The following is a 15,094-nucleotide window of genomic DNA, read 5'->3' as shown; positions in this document are numbered from 1 at the left end:
CGGCCGTGTAGCCACGGATCACACCAAAGTTACATTTGAATTGGAAAGGAAACAAAGATCAAGGTTTTGAAAGAAATACATACTCGATCGAAAATAACTGATCTCCGCTATAGGGCAAGGACTTTCCCTATGCTGAGTGTAATCACGCATCAAGACGTTGTGTTGGTGCGTGAAGTGACATGTAGGCCTACCGATAATCTTATACAGCAATCCTCCAATCTAACCCATATATAATGCATGTCCCACATCCCATATCGGCACGCAAGGGTTTCTCTGAAGTAATCCGAGTTCAAGGGTGCACCCTGCATTAAAGAGCCAATAAAGGATGTTCTCAATATGTCAACTGTTACCTTTTTATATGGCCAAATAGACATCGCAGATACCGGTTAATAATCATTTTACTCTCAAAATTTGCATTTTAGTAATAAATATCTCGAGTCAAAAATGCACCCGGCCGCGCGGCTTTTTCAGCCAAAAGTCAAAAACGGCTTATCTATTATAATGACCCTGGACGCCAGTGACGAATTTCCCTTACTGGTTTTGAACACAGTTCTCCAGCTTTGGCATTTCCACACCAAATAGCCACCACGTCACGTTTCCTTTGTCACGCGGGTTTGTTTGACCCCACGTTTTTCAGAAATTTGGCTCGGAGCGTTCTGGAGAAAACCCATTTTTATCATGTTTTAACGTGAGGTAAGAGACTCGTTATATTTTGTATGTTTCCTGGATGGTCTGCAGCTGTTAGAAAACTGTAATATCTATATATTTGAGATCATCCTGTATTGGCTGTTTAAAGGCACTGGACTCTTTTGATAATTATTGTCAAAGGCCGGTATTTTGTGTTGTGTGATAGGTCTACAGCTTACGTAGCATTATCAGTCATCTGCTATCAGAAAGACAATTGTCTTTTTATGAGTATAATAGCGGAACTTTTGTTTGTTCTCTGTTAATAAACTTATTTATTTTTGTTTCAATCATTAAAACAAACTTTTTGTTTATGTGAGGATCTGCTATGGAAGTAAAAAAAAAAAAAGATGTGCTTACTACAACAAAATACAAGCTCACATTACATTAATTTGTAAATTTAAAACAAACGATAAAACCAATACAATTAAATATTAATTTAAAATGAAGATGGCAGCAAGTAAATACTGAAACTCGCGTTCTTACAGTACTTTTAAACACTTAAAGTGTCTTACAGCTGGGAAGAAATAGACCAAATAATAAACAACAACCAGAAAAGGAAAAGAAAAAAAGAGTAAGGAAAAACATTTGGAGGCAAAGTTAGTCTTTAGAAATTTATAAACCACACTCCGATTCGAAGAACAAACGCTTGACGCAGTCCCGAAGCCCCAAAACAAGTTGTCCGTAAAAAGGCACTTGCCACTATTGGTAATTACTCAATACAACTTTTTTTAGCATAACAACTTACTTGGTAACGAGCAATGGAGAGCTGTGGATAGTATTAAACATTGCGAGAAACGTCTCCCTCTGATGTAACGTAGTTTTTGAGAAAGAGGTCACTTCTCACTAAAATGATAAAGACTTCAGCTGATGCTTTTGTTATTAGGCATCTGGCTGGAAGCCCACAAACGAAGGGTGTTTTTCTTTCATTATTCTCTTGCAACTTCGAAGACCATTTTGGTGCCAAATTTTCACAGAGTTGTTATTTTATGCATAATTAAATTGGGATACGTGATAATTCTTGTCTTTGACAATTACCAAAGGTAACCAGTACCTTTCAGGTGCATGTATTAACGCCTTGTCCCAACGACGCACGCGGTTTGGGAGTCATATTCAATTATTATCTCCGGTTGTTTATAACAGGGGGGGTCCGTGCTCACTTCACACGAGCTCGTGCACAGTCTCACGAGCATTGATCTCCATCAATTATCATTGAGGATTTATGAACTTATGCATAATGTCATGACGTCATACGCGTAGGGCGCCCTCGACTAGAGAAGTAGTCTGGTTCCCAGACTCAAAAATCTCCGACTAGGCTCTGTCGAATTTAGGCCCCCCAAAAAAGAAATGAAAATAGACCACTAACAGGTTTATAATTTAAAATACTGTGAATTTTCATGTTTTTTATGACACTGTTTTATTTCGTCGACCACAAAAAGATGTAAGAAAAGCCATGTAACGCTTCAAAATACAAACTATATAAATTCTGTCCATGCCAGTCTTGCGCCTTGTGAAGTGTATGCACATTGTGAATAGCATAATAAATAACGCCAACCTCTTCGTAATTTTGTTTAATTACAGTACATTATGTGCGTTTGCAAACTTTTTTTTTACACATCTTCAGACTAAAATAAAGATAAAAGATATAGACAAATTTGCGTACAAGTGACTGAGATCATTAGTTTCCTAACAGCTAGCTACTGAAGCCATTTTCCATTTGAACTGCCATTGTGCCGGTTATATTGCGCACGCCGGACTCTCTGGTGCTATCCTCTCGGGCGTGTACCATGGCATTGCGGTGCCGGCAAAACACAAGCATCATCCCCTCACGAAACTGTTGGTACTTCAGGGCGTACACGAACGGGTTAATGCACATGTTGCACGTAATCAACACAACGGAAAGGTGGTAGAACCAACCGTTGAAGTCCAGTGAGCCCCCGAAGTTGTAGTTGAGGTAAGCGAGCTGATTTGGGCTCCAGCACACAGCGTAGACGGCCACGACCAACGCCAATACCTTGAGGACGTTCTTCTCCACGCGGAGGCGCATCCTTTGATCCCTGCTCGCGACGTCGGCGTGGTTGTGCTCTCCCGTCGTGGTCTTCCACTGTCGCCTCACCTCCCAGAGCATACTGCAGTAGGCAAAGATCATCACACACAGAGGGACAAAGTAGTAGAAAATCACCGTACTGATGCCTAGGGACGCCTGTAACCCAATGGCGATTCGGCTGATCTGGCAGATGCTACCCTCAGTCACGTCAAAGATGAATATCAGATAGCTGATCAGGAAAAACCCGCACAGCCAGCATAGAGGAAAGAATCTTAGTACCCGACTCTGACAGAAGACTGTCCCATGGTGAAGGGGGCGCAGTATGGCGTGGTACCGTTCCAATGTCAACCCAACTAGGTTGATAGTCGATGCCATATAGCACGCCCACACCGGGTACTTGTTGAACCACAACTTGCAAGCAGCCGATGGCATGATGTAATCGCCGGGTAGAGCCGTCTCCGATAGGAGGATGGTCAGTAGGAAGACCGCACTGGTCATGTCTATTGCGGATTGGTGGAGGATGAAGAAGTTTGTGACCGTCTGCATCTTCCTGACCGATGAGATGATGATGATGACAAGAATGTTGCCTAATAGTCCAGCGATGCCAACCACGAGGTATGTTGGAAGGAGCCAGCGGTGTTGCATTGGGGTTCCGTCCGGGGCATCTGTTGAGTTGTCCATCATCTGAAAGCAAATCAAATACTTTGCATTGAAACAAAAACAACTTAAAGGGTTAGGCCTGCTATATGCTTCGTTTTTGAAAGAGCAAGAGCACCAATGCACTCTTTGTTAAAGGGCACCCTACATGGAAGTTGAGAATTTCAAGGACACCGATGCAACTTATCAAGGATGGGAGGCAATCGCCTTCGTTGCCTCGTGGGGTATCAGGCCTGGAGAGATAAACACATGCAGTTTTGTTAACGGTGTTAAAGAGTGAACAACCATTCCGCCATGCCACTCTTGAAAAAAGCCAACTGGTGGAAAACTCTTTTTAGAGTAAAAACCGGGTACTTTCAACTCGATTTAGAGTGAATTTTGTTCCGATTTCACTCAGAAAGAGTGACGCCGATTGACTTTCACTCTCAAAAGGCCGAAACTGACACCACTCGGAGGGTAGAGCGAATGTTTCACTACATTAAAAGAAAGAGCCGTTATGCAAACTAGAGCTTGCCTTTCCAATGCTCGGCGCTACGTCGGTCGTGCTATAGGTTGATCAGGCTAAATGGAAGCATTTTAGCGAAAGTATAACTTTTTCTGACCATTGTTTTGAGACAGATTTTGTTCTAATACATTTGTATAATGTTTACATAGGCCTACTACATGTACAGTATATGCGAGTATGTGTTACGCCATCGTATTGAAAATGTGCTGATACCTTTTCAATACATCTACAGTACAAGACTCGGTCCTGTTATACACTTAAACGTTTTATGTGTTTGTTAAAATCAATTGAATGCAATTTTGATATAAATGGACACTCATCTGAACTTTTCGTAATTATCTATCGAAAATGAGGTCGCAACCTCAATGTCTCGCGAGAACTAGAACCACTTATGCCGTTGACGGCGTGCGTCAAAATGACATTACATTGACGTCATGTGTGGGATTTTGCTGGGGTTATACCTCATTGCTGCAACAAAGCGGCTATACAAAACTGAACTCTCACTTTGACATTAACGTGATTAAGTATCGGGGCCTCCGCGAATCCATCTAAAAAAGGGAGGGTTAAATTTGTTATATCTCTTGTAAACTCAATTTCCTCGTTGATTGCGTGTTAAACAAAATCAATTTCAGCAAAGATCACCTGTCAAGTAATTAGTAAAAAACACTGGGCACTATTGGAAACACCTTCAAATAATAGCACAAAACTTTACTTGGTAACAAGCATCCGACTTTTGAGAAACGGCTCCTCGGCAGTAACATAGTTTTTGAGAAAGAGGTAATTTCTCACTCAACATTATAAAACGACTTCAAGCCTGAAGGCTTTCATTAGGCACCTGAAAGCATACGAATTTGTACGACAAGAGTGTTTCTTTTATTTCATTATTTTCTTGCAAATTCGACGACCAACTAAAAGCCGGACATATTGTCAGGATATAATGATCAACCCGTATCTAAATGTCAAACTTGCCCAGATGGGAATATTGCGTATTAAATCAGTGGTTAAAGGCACTGGACACTATGTAATAAACTCAAAATAAATGTTGGCAAAGAACTTACTTGTTAAAGGGAAGGTACAAGATTGGTAATTGTTAAAGACCAGTCTTCTCATTTGGTGTGTCTCAACATATGCATAAAACAAAAAACCTGTAAAAATTTGAGCTCAACTGGTCATCAAAGTTGGATGAATTTATGTGCTTTCAGATAGGAACAAAAGACTTCTAGCTAGAAGTCTATTATTATTTTAGTGAGAAATTACCTTTATTTCGAAATATATGCTCCTTCAGAGAGAGTCATTTCCCACAATGTTTTATACTATCACAGCTCTCCAATGCTCGTTGCCAAGTTAGATTTTAAGTTAATATTTGTTTGGAGTAATTACCAAACGTGTACCTTCCCTTTAACAGGCCATGGAGGGCTGTTGATGTATACAACATTGTGAGAAACGGCTCCCTCTGAAGTAACGTAGTTTTCGAGAAAGAAGTAACTTTCCACTAAAATATTTGAATTTGATTTCGAGACCTCAGAATTAGATGTTGAGGTCCCGAAATCAAGCATCTGAAAGCACACAACTTCGTGTGACAAGGGTGTTTTTTCTTTCATTATTACCTCGCAACTTCGACGGCCAGTTGAGCTCAAATGTTCATGCATAAATGTTGAGATACAAAGTGAGAAGTCTGGTTATTGACAATTTTACCAAATGTGTCCAGTGTCTTTAAGCTGGACTTGTTTTTCCCCCGTCAAATTTGGAAAAGCTTCTGGGCTTGACTTAAAAGTTTCCACACAGTTCATCTCCTGATAGGCCCGAGCTTCTAATGGTTTGTCATGGTTTGTCCGCCCGAAGGCACTCTGTGCGCGTTGTGTCCTGTTATATAGACTAATCTTTCACACGATTCCACTCGCACAAATTAACCATGATTGGCTCATCTTCAATTTTTATAACGCACATTCGCACCAGGTTTTGATGAAACAGGATACTGTTTCTCTCGTGTGAGTAGTCTACCCCGTGAGATAGTTATTCTTAGCTCAAGCAATCCATAACAGCGTTTTCCAGCATCTGTTCAAATAACCCACGCAAAAACTATCTGCACCCCCCTTTCAGCTGACCCCCCCCCCGAAACTGCTTGTCGTCTGCTCAGAACTGTATAAGGTAATTGAGTTCAATTTGTAAAGATTTCGTAAAACTGCCTTTGTAGACTTTGAGCTCCTGGTAAATGGGGTTTATTGATTATCGAGAGTGTGGTCATAAAAAGAAGTTAATCTGCAAAAAGAAACATTTGTTTTCTGAATCAATATATATTTTATGTTTGGGTTGATTGTTTCAAGTTCATACGCATTTTTCTTTTCTTCATTTCGTATATGAAATTGCCATTAGGGACCTTATAATAAGCAGACGTTTTTATTTGTTAAGAATGTAAGTACCTGTTTTTTTTTCAAAATTTCAAACACTCCACATTGTATCTAATAATCTATTTTAGTAAAAATCCATAATGCGCCTACTTTTTTACGCTGCCTGTCGAATTCACTAATTAAAGGATTGTCTTTTTTTTGGTTCACCGTGATGATGATGGCAGGGTCAAGTAATATAGTCGATGTTTCTGTGTATTTGCCGTTACGCTTCGCCCAATCAAATCACAGCTATAATAGTAACCACACTGGTTACGCTGTACGTAGATAATTTGTTTACCTCTTCGCGCTCTTTAATGGTTGTGTTTTTCTTTCACTCTGGAAAAAAACATGTGGAGAATTCTAGGCCGTTGGATTTCTTTGAATCTTTGAATGGTTTAATTATTAATTCCTCGTTTCGAAATTTCTGGCAGTAGTTAAATAATATCAAGAGTTGATTTGTTGATTTGTGAATCGACGTCAGCATATGCTGCAGGCGGTCAGGTATACGAACGTGGAGGTGTTTAACTGATGAAGTACGTGCTAAAACAAACATTTTACTTAATTGGTTTTTTGAGGCACACATGCAGGCGACAGCTTTTCAATCATTCGCTTTGATGTGAGATTCGAATTAGCCTACTGTTATAGTCAATCAATCTACTCAGCTTGCTTTGCTGAAAAATAAGCTGTAGACAATATTTTGCTTTCTATTGAAATAAAAGTTTAAAGACAGTGGACACTATTGGTAATTGTCAAAGGCCAGTCTTCTCACTTGGTGTATCTTATCATAATGCATATAACAACAAACCTGTGAAAATTTGAGCGCAATCGGTCATCGAAATTGCGAGATAATAATGAAAGAAAAAAAATACCCTTGTCACGCAGAGTTGTGTACTTTCAGATGCTTGATTTCAATACCTCAAATTCTAAACTTGAGGTCTCGAAATCAAATTCGTGGAAAATTACTTCTTCTCGAAAACTACGTCACTTCAGAGGGAGCTGTTTCTCACAATGTTTTATACTATCAACAGCTCCCCATTACTCGTTACCAGGGAAGGTTTGATGCTAATAAGTATTATGAGTAATTACCAATAGTGTCCACTGCCTTTAAAAGAATAAAAAAGAATCAAGACAAAATGTGACGTCGTGTCGGGACTTTTAATTGTTTGCGTGCAATTACGTCTTGGTTTTGCATCTGGAACTTTGTATACACTTCCCTAGAAAAAGGGAAGAAAGAACAGGGATTTGGGAGATTTTCGAAAGCTTTTTTCCCAACAGTTATTTTTACAAAAATAACCAAACCTGTATGCCTATACTCTCTACATGTAAAAGAGTGAAAAACACCACTCTTTACATTTCGAGTTGTCCCTTAATTGCCTCTTTAAAACAAGTGGTTGAAGGGTTTCACTTCAGGACAAAGTGAAAAGTCACTCAAAAAGATGCAAGCTTCAATCTAAAAGAGCGGAAGACCACTCGAAAAAAAGAGTTGTCCCTCATGTGGATCTTCAAAGAGTGACTTTTCACTTTGCATTTAAGGTATACTTGTAGGATGTATTTCGTGATTGAAGAAGCAATCCGGGTGGGGTGGAGATATAAAAGGAAGCACAAACCAAGCTGATCAACATTTTAGTGGCTCAAAACCAACTTATATCTGCCCCGGGCTGAAAACTCAAGCCCTTTTAAATGGGATTTTTTTAATTTCTCATCATGGCACATTATGCACAGATCTGCTTGAGCAGAAAATAGTGCTCACCTCTGCTTAGCGAATATGAGCGGGATACCAGTCACATATGGTACATGAGAAATTGTGTTTTGGCCGATAACTACTTTAGTATAAACATACTTTTGTTGTACTTATCTCATGCTTGTATTGTTTTAATAATATTTAGGGCGCAGTTTCATAGGGTTGTCTTTAAAGGAACACGTTGCCTTGGATCGGACGAGTTGGTCTATGAAAAGCGTTTGAAACCGTTTGTTATGAAATGCATATGGTTAGAAAGATGTTTAAAAAGTAGAATATAATGATCCACACAAGTATCACTCAAAATTGCACGGTTTTCATTTTACGTCGCGAACTAACACGGTCGGCCATTTATGGGAGTCAAAGTTTTGACTCCCATAAATGGCCGACCGTGTTTGTCGACGAGGTAAACGAAAACCACGCAATTTCGAGGCATATTTGTGTAGATCATTGTATTCTACTTTTACAACATCTTTCTAACCATATCGATTTTGTAACAAACGGTTACAGGGCGCTTTTCAAAGACCAACTCGTCCGATCCAAGGCAACGTGTTCCTTTAAGCCCCAAAAAGGTATGATTACAATGGAGGAGATATTACGAAGAAATGACTTATGAAAAGCTCCCAAAAAGCGTTTACAAAAATCCCAAAATGACTGATGTAGTGTAAATATGTAATTTTACTTTGGATATCACAATTTGTCAAGAGGTCTTTGTACAGAACCCCCATAACGCGAATACTACAGCTGCAACCACAATGCAGAAAGCTTAGATCACCACATCTTCCCATCAGTTCATCGTGCCCAGAACCCATGCTCTGTCATTTGCAAATCACTCACTCTGTTTGGAACACTCTCCCTAACCACATCAAGGATGCTAACACTATTCACATTTTCAAGAAACTCCTCAAATGTTATATATTTCAACAAGTGTATCAAAATTAGTTTCATCCAACTGTCTTGAGCGCCTTTGAACGAAGTTGGGTTGATTTTGGCGCTATACAAATTCCCTCTGATTGATTGATTGATTGATTGAGTGGTTGAATACAAAAACCTACATAACACCCCAACACCCCAACAAACATTAACCCACTCCCCAACCTCCACAAACAAAACCCAACTATAACTAACACCACAACAAACATAATATACACAGAATGCTAGAAAATGCAGTCACTCTTTAAAGGGAAGCTACACGTTTGGTAATTACTCAAAACAAATATTAACTTAAAAACTGACTTGGTAACGAATCGGAGAGCTGTTGGTAATATAAAACAAAATGGGAAAGAACTCCCTCTGAAGTAACGTAGTTTTTAAGAAAGAGGTAATTTCTCACTAAAATGATAAAAGAAATTCTAGCTAGAAGTCTTTTTTTCCTATCTGAAAGCACACAAATTCGTCCAAAGAAGGGTGTTTTTTCTTTCATATTTTTCTCACAACTTCGACGACCAATTGAGCCTAAATGTTCACACGCTTGTTATTTTATGTATATAATGGGATACACCAAGTGGGAACACTGGTCTTTGACAATTACCAAACGTGTATACAGTGCCTGTAATAATCATGAAATGTTAGGTAAAAACCTACCTGCCTTTTGGATTCTCGATGTTCTGTCGTCCGCGGTATATAGCGTTTCTATTTGAACCACCGGAAAGATGCACCATTTAGCACATTGCAAACCGAACCAATGTAGAGTTGTCCATAATTACATTTTAACTGCACAACGAACAGGCTTAGGGGAAAAAGACCGATCGAGACTTTATTATACACATCCATCCAGCGGGTGCTTCTGCGTCTTTCTGCCGCAACAGTCAGTCGGGATAACTGGCGACTCCGTCATGACTTGCTCACTTCAGACCTAACGCACATGGATTAAGTTGTTACCATGGTGCTTGACAATAAGAAAACTATAAAAGCAGTGGGTTGTGCGGACAAGATCAATTTCACCTACAAAACAATATGCCTGCATGGTACCCACAATTGAATTTGTACAGAGGGCCCCTTACTTATCTGTTTTTTTTTCCTTCTTCAGAGGTTCGACTGATTGGTTTCAGGGCTGATCAAACAAAAACAAGTAACACAATTTCCTGGTTTCTACTTAGTCAGTATGCATTAAGTCAGTCGACACACAACTGAAAATAAGATCTTGTGTCCATGGTAATAACTGCAAACCCTCACTTAAAGGCAGTGGTAGCATAAAACTTGTTTCGCCAACGAGTAATGGGGAGAGGTTGATTGGATGTAAAATTGTGACAAAAGGCTCCCTCTGAAGTGATGTAGTTTTCGAGAAAGAAGTAATTTTCCACGAATGAGATTTCGGGACCTCAGATTTAGAATTTGAGGTCTCGAAACCAAGCATCTGAAAGCACACAACTTCGTGTGACAAGCTTTTTTTTTATTTGAATTTCATTCATATCTCGCAACTTCGACGACCAATTACGCTCAAATTTTCACAGGTTTGTTATTTTATGCATATGTTGAGATACACCAAGTGAGACGACTGCCATGGTCTTTGGCAATTACCAAAAGTGTCCACTGCCTTTAATCCTATACTCAACGTAGCAAAGGTTGGTTCTCGACATGGACCTGTCGTCACAAGAGGGGGGTGGGGTGCTGACGTATTTTTTTTTTTTTAAACAGAGAAGCCTCGTTTTGTAAAAAGATGTGAAATGTAGTAGTTGTGTGAATCTGATTGCTTATGACTATTGTTTTCATGGAAGTCGATGAAAATTCTTGATCCTAATTTGTTGGACTTACCTTACCCCCCCCCCCCCCCCCCACACACACACACAATCTGATTATTTTGTTTTTTTATTAAAAAAAAAATAATAAGGCCGATTATATGCTTTCAACTCCTGCTTCTCTGGTCAATTCTGAATGGATTCGGTTTATTCATAGGGGGTTGGGGATGAAATGTGTATACCCTTTGCAAATTTCGTGAGGCTGTCACAAGCCGACCTAAACGCGCAGCATCAATTATCGGGCTGTTTGCCTACCCAAAAGTGACGACAGAAAAACTCACACCGTAGAATTGGAAGTACAATTAAATAGATTGAATAAATAAACAACGCAAAAACATCTACACGATCAATTCTGTTTCATCCCTTAAAACCCCCATAAATCAAGGCTACCTTACTGAAGTTGGACCCCATAGTATTTGTTACGGCCAAGTATCATAATTAATAACACAAGGCTCAACACAATTATTGGTCTCACAATAAAAAGGGAATACACTTGTCTTCTTGTTGTCGTAACCCAAAAACAATAATGAAAGTATGGCTCGGCAGGAGACCCGTCACCAAGTATATTAAGGATACGAGGCTTAAAGGCAGTGGACACTATTGGTAATTACTCTAAATATTTATCATCATAAAACCTTACTTGATTACGAGTAATGGGGAGAGGTTGATGGTATAAAACATTGTGAGAAACAGCTCCCTCTGAAGTGACGTAGGTTTTGATAAAGAAGTAATTTTCCACGAATTTGATTTCGATACCTCAAGTTTAGAATTTGAGGTCTCGAAACCAAGCATCAGAAAGCACACAACTTCGTGTGACAAGGGTGTTTTTTCCTTTCATTATTATCTCGCAAATTTGACGACCGATTGAGCTCAAATTTTCACAGGTTTGTTATTTTATGCATATGATGAGATAAATCAACTGTGAAGGCTAGTCTTTGACAGTTGTCAATAGTGTCCTTAACCCAAACATCGGTCCCACAACAAATATTTAAGCATTATAATAATTATGTTATAAATTAATGGAATACTATCACCACAGTATTCTAGGAATAGTTTATTTAGTTCATCTTCATCCAAAAGATACTTGCGAGGTTCGCTGTCTGTTATCAGCCAACACTTGCCGACTCCGTTTCTCAAATCACAAAACACACTCCCATGCAGCACACAGCCACAGTTCACAGGGTGGTGGAGCCTGACTACTCGGTCGCCTCATAAAGCCCACAGGCGGTAGTGGCTCCGGGGTGTCCTAGTGTCGCTGGCAACCCCCACTTACAAGCCGTCTAAAAAAAGAGAACAAGAATAAACCATACACATCAGTTACTTAGCCCTATAGCTTTATAAACACTAGAATATTGTGAAACACACTTCGTTCTTCCTCAGAAATAAATGCAGAAAATATTATACTCAAAATGCCATTGCGTCTACATCGGGCGTGGCCCCTCCGTTTTTACAGACGAGCAATATTTATTAAATCACACTGTACATATTAATAACACTATGAAATTAAATCAACTTATCGGTTTCTCATCCGTAGATGATCGCAGAAGCAAAACCCGGCACAAAACTTGGGCAAACCATGGTCAAACCATGGAGCTACCTCCATGGTAAAACCAACCCACAAAACACGCAGATACAAAGTGCTGGCCGGCGTCTCATTCGACAGTCACAAGGCTTCTGTACCAAAACACACATTTTCACACTCCACTCTTACACCCTAGTCGTACCCCCATATTACATAATACAAGAAAAGAGGGGTTAATGACCTGTAAAACTACAGCTAAAGTACCAAATAAAAGCAACAGATTACTTAGACTTGACTCAAGTCACAATCCCGTGCCATCCCCAGGAAAATACTGTTCCAAAACCGGGACCACATTTTGACGAGCGCGCACTGTACTATGTATACCATATAGTACGTGTTGTTTCATAGTAAAGTTGGAGTATGCTTATTAGGGACCTCTCATACAAGAATGTGACTTGAATCAAGTCTACAGATTACCAGGAGTAGTGAACAATCTATCCACTAGTGCGAACATTCCGAAGAGAGGGGTAAAAGAAACCCTATCGATAATTTATTTTTAGTCACATACGAATAGGAGGTCATTGTGACAGAGGTTTATCGCAGAACTTAGAGAGAACCCAACAACATACAGACAGACCTCTCATACCTCCTTGCTTTACTTCTTCTTGTTCCTCTTCCAATACGAGTACTAGCCTCACATGTGAGTAATATCGTACTTCTTTCTTATTACTTTCCTTTCTTTCAAACACGTTTTGGGGGATTAACGATTTGCAGCAAAGTTAATATATCTGTATTCTGAACAAAAATGCCCCATGTCCACGCAAATCAAATTCACGTATTCCACACTGTGCATCATTTGTAACCATACTTTTTTAAAGATGGACACTATTGGTAATTGTCAAAGACTAGTCTTCTCAACATGCATAAAATAACAAACCTGTGAAAATTTGAGCTCAATCGGCTGTCGAAGTTGCGAGATAATAATATAAGAATAAACACCCTTGTACCACAAAGTTGTGTACTTTCAGGGGTTGATTTCGGAGACCTCAAATTCTAAATCTGAATTTCGAAATCAAATTCGTGGAAAATTACTTCTTTCTCGAAAACAACATTACTTCAGAGGGAGCCATTCCTCACAATGTTTTATATTATATAACTGACAAACAGATCATTGCCATTTGATTGGTAGAACAGTCCAAATTTTACCTTGCGATAATATTCCTACCATTCCACTCTGAGCCACTCAATATTTGTATACTATCAACCTTTCCCCATTACTCGTTACCAAGAAAGGTTGTATGCTAAGGCCGTGTCCGAAACGACGACTTCGGCTACAGCCACGTCTAGATCAGCGCGTCTACCAGTGTTAAGGAATAGCAGACGCGCGCGATCTAGCCCTAGCTGTAGCTGAAGTCGCCATTTCGGACACGGCCTAATAAGACTGTGCAAGTCTCGCGCGCACCGGAGCGAGAAAACACGACAACTGAAGAACTTTATTTTTTTAATGAATCAAATCTTTGCTTTCATTTATTCTTAATGCCGAATCTGAACAACAAAAATACCCTATAGAGCTTGTTTAAATTAGTTTTAGCAGTTTTAAACAAATACACAATTATCGGTTAAAGTCTATGTATAGACAAAAGTAAAAACTCTGGGACAAGGATGTTTGTTTGATCTTAAATTTTTTGCAACCCCTTTTGTACATCTTCGCCCGAATGTGAAACTACTCAAAGTTGGTTTATACGCGGACGCACGATTGTCCCAAGGGCGTTAGATAAACGTGTGACGCAGTTTAAAGAGGAAGCCGACACCTAAACGACCAATGAAAAGGCTTTTCACCCTGCGCGACCAAAACAAGCGTCTGCGTATAAGTTTCGTGATCGGAGATGGGCACAAATTCTTAATTTTTTTACAAGTAACCTGACCTGAGGTCAAGTTTAAATATCGGTTTTTCTTCGTTATTATGTTGACTTTATTTTTACTTTTATATATGATGTTAATTAGTATTACATTTTTAACAACATATGTCATTTTTATGGGCATAAACTTTATTAAACTAAAGTAATGGACGAAACAAAATCTCCCCAACGTAAAACTCCATAAGGTTGGGACCACAATGGTCCCGGAAGTTCAAATCTGCGCGAGACTTGCACAGTCTATAGGTATTTTGAGTAATTTACCAATAGTGTCCACTGCCTTTAACTTAAATTGGCGAACATGCTTACCCCACTTCAAAATAAAAACTTTGATATCTTAAAGGAACACGTTGCCTTGGATCGGACGAGTTGGTCAAAACAAAAGCGTTTGTAACCGTTTTTTTTAAATGCATATGGTTGGAAAGATGTTTTAAAAGTAGAATACAATGATCTACACAAGTTTGCCTCAAAATTGCGTGGTTTTCCTTCTACTGTGCGAACTAACATGGTCGGCCATTTATGGGAGTCAAAATTTTGACCCCCATAAATGGCCGACGTGTTAGTCGACGAGGTAAAAGGAAAACCACGCAATTTCGAGGCATGTTTGTGTGGATCATTGTATTCTACTTTTACAACATCTTTCTACCCATATGCATTTTATAAAAAACGGTTACAAACGCTTTTCAAAGACCAACTCGACCGATCCAAGGCAACGTGTTCCTTTAATTAATAAGGCAAATTTTACGCTATGTTGCAACAAATCTTGTTACATCTTGGTCAACTATGAACGGATTCTGTTCATTCATATAATGGGATGTGGAAGGTACAATCAACAAAACCACCCATTTCTTGTCCAAATGTCACAATGTTTTATTCAGAAAATAGAAGATCCAACACTAC

The 15,094-nt window shown here is 39.3% G+C and overlaps 1 protein-coding gene across 1 annotated transcript; it reads right to left on the bottom strand.

The window, feature by feature from the left end:
• Positions 1-2,377: 2,377 nt before the first annotated feature.
• Positions 2,378-3,412, bottom strand: LOC139952704 (adenosine receptor A3-like). The gene has a single exon (XM_071951910.1). The coding sequence runs from the start codon at positions 3,410-3,412 to the stop codon at positions 2,378-2,380; it is 1,035 nt and encodes a 344-aa protein (XP_071808011.1).
• Positions 3,413-15,094: the final 11,682 nt, after the last annotated feature.

This window comes from Asterias amurensis, chromosome 2, assembly GCF_032118995.1.
Source record: "Asterias amurensis chromosome 2, ASM3211899v1".
In the NCBI taxonomy this organism is placed as follows: domain Eukaryota; kingdom Metazoa; phylum Echinodermata; class Asteroidea; order Forcipulatida; family Asteriidae; genus Asterias; species Asterias amurensis.
Note: the sequence above shows the minus strand (reverse complement) of the source record. Positions and strands in the feature narration are given on the sequence as shown.